This window comes from Stegostoma tigrinum, chromosome 16, assembly GCF_030684315.1.
Source record: "Stegostoma tigrinum isolate sSteTig4 chromosome 16, sSteTig4.hap1, whole genome shotgun sequence".
NCBI lineage: Eukaryota > Metazoa > Chordata > Chondrichthyes > Orectolobiformes > Stegostomatidae > Stegostoma > Stegostoma tigrinum.
This window is the reverse complement of record NC_081369.1, coordinates 653,740-660,956: the sequence shown is the minus strand read 5'-3', so window position 1 is coordinate 660,956 and position 7,217 is coordinate 653,740. Positions and strand designations below refer to the sequence as shown.

The 7,217-nt window shown below is 49.1% G+C and overlaps 1 protein-coding gene across 1 annotated transcript; it reads right to left on the bottom strand.

Annotated features, from left to right (window-relative positions):
• Positions 1–1,244: 1,244 nt before the first annotated feature.
• LOC132210610 (C-C motif chemokine 3-like 1) lies at positions 1,245–3,061 on the bottom strand. Its single transcript, XM_059651539.1, has 3 exons — positions 2,890–3,061; positions 1,942–2,050; positions 1,245–1,839 (listed from the first exon to the last, which is right to left on the bottom strand). Exons 1-3 carry the CDS (start codon positions 2,972–2,974, stop codon positions 1,737–1,739), a joined length of 297 nt encoding a protein of 98 aa, XP_059507522.1. The 5' UTR covers positions 2,975–3,061; the 3' UTR covers positions 1,245–1,736.
• Between the last annotated feature and the right edge of the window lie 4,156 nt (positions 3,062–7,217).

Here is a 7,217-nt window from a genome sequence, read left to right as displayed (position 1 = left end):
TCGAATAGAATTTAGAACTTCCTTACCACAGTCTGTAAGAATCAAATAAATATATCTAGGATAACACAGTATGGAGCTGGAGGATTACAGCAGGCCAGGCAGCCCGAGAGGAGCAGGAAAGTTTCGGGTCGGGACATTTCTTCAGAAAATATTTCTAGGAGTCTGCTGAAACTGTTTACAGTAACCGGTGACTTCTGAATTCAGGTGGAATATGCAATCCTACTTGCCTTTGAACTAGTAAATTGCAATGTAAATTGGCATCAGGCTGCAGGTTATCCATGATTTCGTTGAAATGGAGAAATGATTCAAGGGGACAAATGCGCTTATCCAATGTTCTTGAACAAAGCAGTAATGTTTACAACTCTCCAGTCTTCTTGTACCTCTCCTGAATTCAGGGAAGACTGAAATATTATGGGCAGTGTCCTGGAATTTCCACTCTTATTTCCTTTAAAAAGGAGGAAATTTGAAACCCAACTGGGGTGTGGGGGGTGGGGGGGCTCGATGGATAACAAAGACATTGGGGCTGAGATGAGGAGAGCAGTTTCATGCAGATAGAAATGACCACATCCACCGCTTGGGCGAAACAGTCCGATCCTGTGCACTAAATACAGTGTAACCACAATATATGCATATAAATAATATCAAAATATATGTAAGTCAGCAGGCTCCCCTTTGACCCTCCCTCCCAATGCTCAGCCAATCAGCTGACATTGTCTTACTCCCTGAATGGTAAGTGACCAATGCAAAGTCAAAGTGAAAACTGTAGGGAAATTCAAACTGGTTTCTCTCATGCAGAAAACAAAAAGCTGAGCAGTTAAAGTTTATCAGAGACAGACAAACCAGAGATAAAATTTCTTCTGAAACACTGTTTATTTCATTGTTACAGTTTCAGTGGATAAAAGTCAGGAGCTGGGAATTCAGTGAGGCAATAAGGGAGAGGAATGGGAAAAATCACCTCCATTCCCAGATCACCAATGGAAAAGAGTGGACGCTTCAGGGCAACTAAGAGAGAGGCCTCAACTGTATGGTCTGTCCGAACATCCTAACCCTAGATACAGACCCACAGCCCAGAGACTGACCCAACCCCACCCGTAAGGTCTGACCTATCCCATTCTTCAGACACAGAAACTTACCCCTCTCCCAGAGAACGAATCACCCAAAGGCCCCAGACACTGACCCTCCCCTCTCCCCAGAGTATGTACACACCACCACCCTGACAGACTGACTCACAATGTAACCCCAGGGTCTGACCCACAACCATCTCCCCAGAGTCTGATTCACACTCTACGCCCAGAGTGTGCAACATCTCCAGGCCAAAACATTGATGCCTACCCCCTTCCCCAGTGACTAACCACATTCCCATCACCACCTCCACTATCGGTGCTGAGTTCCAGCCTCTGGGATGATCCAGGGATTAGCTGGACAGCTACTGGAATCTTCTGCTGCACCAGGCTGACTGTTCCCTCAGGGATCCCCCATTGTGTACATTTCCCCCTGTACTGTGAATGATCTTCACTCAGTTTGATGATTGGAGTAGACAGGGGGAAAGTTAGTTAATTACTGTTCACAGTTTTTCATTTTAATGAGCATAGAAGTAAGAATATTGCAAGTGATCAGAGAAACAGTTTGTAGATTCAAACAGATTCCCCATTCTGCCTGTCTCCCAGTGTAAAATCAGTCAGTTCAACACTCCATGTGTTTCCAGTGGATTGAAAGGTTGTGCTTTAAGTAGGTTCTTATCTTTCAATCCCCAATTTCTTCTCCAGATATGCCACTGCATTTTGAACCCATTTCTCACTGGCTCTCGTACAAATTCTCATCTTCCTCCTGTTTGTGAAGCTGAAAGAGTGAGATGAGATTATTATTATCAGAGAATCACAGGTACGAGCTCCAAACCTTTCATTTCCACAGACAGTGATAAAAACACCGTAAAACACTCACATGATGGAGGGGGTGGAGCAGCCAACTGTCTTGGTGAAGCTTACGAGCCGTTTATGAGGAATGCGAGTGGTCTTAAAGTCCTCACAGCAATCGAAAGTCACAGAGCCGGCTGCAATGAGGAAGAGTAGGAATGGAGATGGTGAATCCTTGAACACATTCACAGCACATTCTCACTGACAGTTTCCTTTTCCTCCACATTTTCATCCAGAAGCACTTTGAGTGCCCACAACGCAAACAGACCATTCAGCCCATCTGTTCCCTGCTGCAGTTTCAAACCCTCCTGGCACAGAACTCACTCACCCCATCCACATATCCTGCTATTGCCCTCTCCTTCATGTGTATATCCAGTCTCTCTTTAAAACAGCACAATGTTATTCACTTTGACGACTCCTTCCATTTTCAGGATCCACTTTCTAATCACCCTCTGGGTGAAAGATGTTCTCTTCAATTCCCAATGGGATCATTTAGGAATTGTTTAACTGGATCATTCTGAATTCTGTTTTCTATCACAAGTGGAATCACCTTCCACATATCCACCCTTTCAACTACTTGGACATTTTCAAATCCTCCATCAAGTCACCTCTCAAACATCTGCATACTTGCAGAATTTCTCATAGCCATTTCCACATTGGAAGGTGAAAATGGACAGAAATGGGGCAAACAGAGTAGGAAAGATTAACCAATGGAATCACTTTGGTAAATAGCTAGTTCCAGATTGATGGGTGAGTGGTCTCTATCTCTCTCTCTCTGTCTCTCTGTTTTATTGTGATTTTATTTGCAATCAAAAGGCCCACAAGTTCTCAATGCAGTGAGGCAAAATCATTAAATAAACTCTACTAAGTAACACAAACAGTTAAGGGAAACCAGCAGGGGCAGTGGAACCTGTTCCTGTTTTCCTCACTCTCAAGTTCTGAGCAAAGATTGGGAAGAAGGAAGCCTCTCTCTTACCTGGTGCAGCAGAAACACCGTCCTGGATCGAGCAGATTGCCAATGCTCCTAGCACAACAGTAGCTACACACAGTGCTGTCCTCATCCTGGCCTGGCCCAACTTGCAAGTGTTCAGTGTTGAAGGGAGAGTGTGGATGAGGAGGGAGCTGTCACCTCCTGGTTTATATCCTGGAGAGACTGCACTGAGTCAGCAATTCAGACCCTCCCTGAAACTTTCCCTGTGCCCCAGCAATGACACTATCCCTGGAATTGTTCCTCCATGGCTGTTCTCCCTGAAATGGGAAGTTCAGGTTGTTCTTTGAATGTGATTCTTGGAGACAGGAGCATGAGCAGCTGGAACCTCTGAGGTCAGTGTTTCTCAGCAAATTGTCATCTCGATTCCTTCAGCCTGGCCCCAACTTCCCTCTCCATGCTAGAGAGAGGCAATGGGAGCACTTGAGCTTCCAGATTGACCCATTGCACACCGAGTCCGCTGTCAGAGAAGCAGCTCAGAGCAGGAAGTGAGATTAACATCAAATTATCTCACTGCAGGAGGAAAAGGCAGAGGCAGCTGCATTTCCATAGCTTTCAATGACAAAGAACCCAAACACAACCTCCAGGCATAACTGTGTATTTTTGTAGTTTCAATCTGCGCCACTGTATTAAGGGTGGCACAGTGGCTCAGTGATTAGCACTGCTGCCTCACAGCAGCTGGGACTTTGGTTCAATTCTGCCCTTGGGCAAGTGCCTGTGTGGAGTTTATACATTCTCCCTGTGTCTGTGTGGGTTTACTCCAGTATCCTCCCATGGTCCAGAAGATGTGCAGATTAGGTGGATTGGCTATGCTGAGTTGCCCATTGTGTACAGGGATGTGTAGGTGATTTACAGGGGGGAATGGGTCTGGGTGGGATGCTCCAAGAGTCTTTGTGGACCTGTTGTGCCAAAGGGCCTGTTTCAACACTGTCGGCATTCTATGTTGAACCGTCTGTGTTAATTACTGATCACAATGTAGTTTCCTTAATGTGCAGCCTAACATAGACTGGGTGACTGCTTTGTGGAACTCCTCCACTCTGTCTGGATGAATGACCCAGTTCTTTAACATTTCAATAACTCATCCTAACCTCATTTCCATGTTGAAACTGAAGGAACCACCTAATTTTCCAATTAGGTATTTTACTGTGCACCAGTCATTGTGCATTATAGAATTTCCTCTTAAGAAGGATGATTGCAAGTAAACAACCTCATTCAGGGTCTTGGGTAGTGTTTTCGAACAGAGAGATCTAGGGGTGCAAGTACATAGTTCCTTGAAAGTGGCATCATAGATAGACAGGGTGGTGAAGAAGGCATGTGGCATGCTTGTCTTGATTACACGAGTTGGGGGACTTGTTTCAATTGTATAAGACATTGGTGAGGCCTGTATTGGAGTACTGTGTACAATTCCGTTCACTCTGCTGTAGGAAAGGTGTTATTAAACAGGAAAGGGAGGAGAAAGGATGTAAGTGGGGCTGGCAGGTTTGAGTTTATAGGATAGGCTGGGACTTCTTTCCGTGGATCACAAGAGTCCAAAGGCTTATGGAGGTTTGTAAAATCATGAGGGGCATAGATCAGGTGAATAGCCAAGTTCTTTTCTCCAGGGTAGGGGAGTCCAAAACTAAATGACATAGGTCAGACAACAAAATGTGAGGCTGGATGAACACAGCAGGCCAAGCAGCATCTCAGGAGCACAAAAGCTGACGTTTCGGGCCTAGACCCTTCATCAGAGAGGGGGATGGGGTGAGGGTTCTGGAATAAATAGGGAGAGAGGGGGAGGCGGACCGAAGATGGAGAGAAAAGAAGATAGGGGGAGAGAGTATAGGTGGGAAGGTAGGAAGGGGATAGGTCAGTCCAGGGAAGACGGACAGGTCAAGGAGGTGGGATGAGGTTAGTAGGTAGATGGGGGTGCGGCTTGGGGTGGGAGGAAGGGATGGGTGAGAGGAAGAACAGGTTAGGGAGGCGGAGACATGTTGGACTGGTTTTGGGATGCAGTGGGTGGAGTGGAGGAGCTGGGCTGGTTGTGTGGTGCAGTGGGGGGAGGGGACGAACTGGGCTGGTTTAGGGATGCAGTTGGGGAAGGGGAGATTTTGAAACTGGTGAAGTCCGCATTGATACCATTAGGCTGCAGGGTTCCCAAGCAGAATATGAGTTGCTGTTCCTGCAACCTTCGGGTGGCATCATTGTGGCACTGCAGGAGGCCCATGATGGACGTGTCATCTAAAGAATGGGAGGGGGAGTGGAAATGGTTTGCGACTGGGAGGTGCAGTAGTTTGTTGCGAACTGAGCGGAGGTGTTCTGCAAAGCGGTCTCCAAGCCTCCGCTTGGTTTCCCCAATGTAGAGGAAGCCACACCAGGCACAGTGGATGCAGTATACCGCATTGGCAGATGTGCAGGTGAACCTCTGCTTAATGTGGAAAGTCATCTTGGGGCCTGGGATAGGGGTGAGGGGGGAGGTGTGGGGGGCAAGTGTAGCATTTCCTGCGGTTGCAGGGGAAGGTGCCGGGGGTGGTGGGGTTGGAGGGCAGTGTGGAGCGAACAAGGGAGTCACGGAGAGAGTGGTCTCTCCGGAAAGCAGACAGGGGTGGGGATGGAAAAATGTCTTGGGTGGTGGGGTCGGATTGTAGATGGCGGATGTGTCGGAGGATGATGCGTTGTATCCGGAGGTTGGTGGGGTGGTGTGTGAGAACGAGGGGGATCCTCTTTGGGCGGTTGTGGCGGGGGTGGGGTGTGAGAGACGTGTTGCGGGAAATACAAGAGACGCGGTCGAGGGCGTTCCCGATCACTGTGGGGGGAAAGTTGCGGTCCTTGAAGAATTTGGACATCCACCCCAACCTTCAGTTCACCTGGGCCATCTCCAGCACATCCGTCACCTTCCTGGACCTCTCAGTCTCCATCTCAGGCAACCAGCTTGTAACTGATGTCCGTTTCAAGCCCACCGACTCCCACAGCTACCTAGAATACACCTCCTCCCACCCACCCTCCTGCAAAAATTCCATCCCCTATTCCCAATTCCTCTGCCTCCGCTGCATCTGCTCCCACGACAAGACAGTCCACTCCCGCACATCCCAGATGTCCAAATTCTTCAAGGACCGCAACTTTCCCCCCACAGTGATCGAGAACGTGTCTCCCGTATTTCCCGCAACACGTCTCTCACACCCCGCTCCCGCCACAACCTCCCAAAGAGGATCCCCCTCGTTCTCACACACCACCCCACCAACCTCCGGATACAACGCATCATCCTCCGACACTTCCGCCATTTACAATCCGACCCCACCACCCAAGACATTTTTCCATCCCCACCCCTGTCTGCTTTCCGGAGAGACCACTCTCTCCGTGACTCCCTTGTTCGCTCCACACTGTCCTCCAACCCCACCACACCCGGCACCTTCCCCTGCAACCGCAGGAAATGCTACACTTGCCCCCACACCTCCCCCCTCACCCCTATCCCAGGCCCCAAGATGACATTCCACATTAAGCAGAGGTTCACCTGCACATCTGCCAATGTGGTATACTACATCCACTGTACCCGGTGTGGCTTCCTCTACATTGGGGAAACCAAGCGGAGGCTTGGAGACCGCTTTGCAGAACACCTCCGCTCAGTTCGCAACAAACTGCTGCACCTCCCAGTCGCAAACCATTTCCACTCCCCCTCCCATTCTTTAGATGACACGTCCATCATGGGCCTCCTGCAGTGCCACAATGATGCCACCCGAAGGTTACAGGAACAGCAACTCATATTCCGCCTGGGAACCCTGCAGCCTAATGATATCAATGTGGACTTCACCAGTTTCAAAATCTCCCCTTCCCCAACTGCATCCCTAAACCAGCCCAGTTCGTCCCCTACCCCACTGCGCCACACAACCAGCCCAGCTCTTCCACTCCACCCACTGCATCCCAAAACCAGTCCAACCTGTCTCCGCCTCCCTAACCTGTTCTTCTTCTCACCCATCCCTTCCTCCCACCCCAAGCCGCACCCCCATCTACCTACTAACCTCATCCCACCTCCTTGACCTGTCCGTCTTCCCTGGACTGACCTATCCCCTTCCTACCTCCCCACCTATACTCTCTCCACCTATCTTCTTTTCTCTCCATCTTCGGTCCGCCTCCCCCTCTCTCCCTATTTATTCCAGTTCCCTCACCCCATCCCCCTCTCTGATGAAGGGTCTAGACCCGAAACGTCAGCTTTTGTGCTCCTGAGATGCTGCTTGGCCTGCTGTGTTCATCCAGCCTCACATTTTGTTGTCTTGGATTCTCCAGCATCTGCAGTTCCCATTATCTCTGACATAGGTCAGAGATGAGAGGAGAATGACGTAAAA

Coding starts and splice junctions, on each gene's coding strand:
- LOC132210610 (XM_059651539.1), bottom strand. CDS start 2,974: ATGAGGACAGCACTGTGTGTAGCTACTGTTGTGCTAGGAGCATTGGCA. Junction 2,051..2,889: donor CGGTGTTTCTGCTGCACCAG/GTAAGAGAGAGG, acceptor TCCTCATTGCAG/CCGGCTCTGTGACTTTCGAT. Junction 1,840..1,941: donor TGCTCCACCCCCTCCATCAT/GTGAGTGTTTTA, acceptor TCACTCTTTCAG/CTTCACAAACAGGAGGAAGA.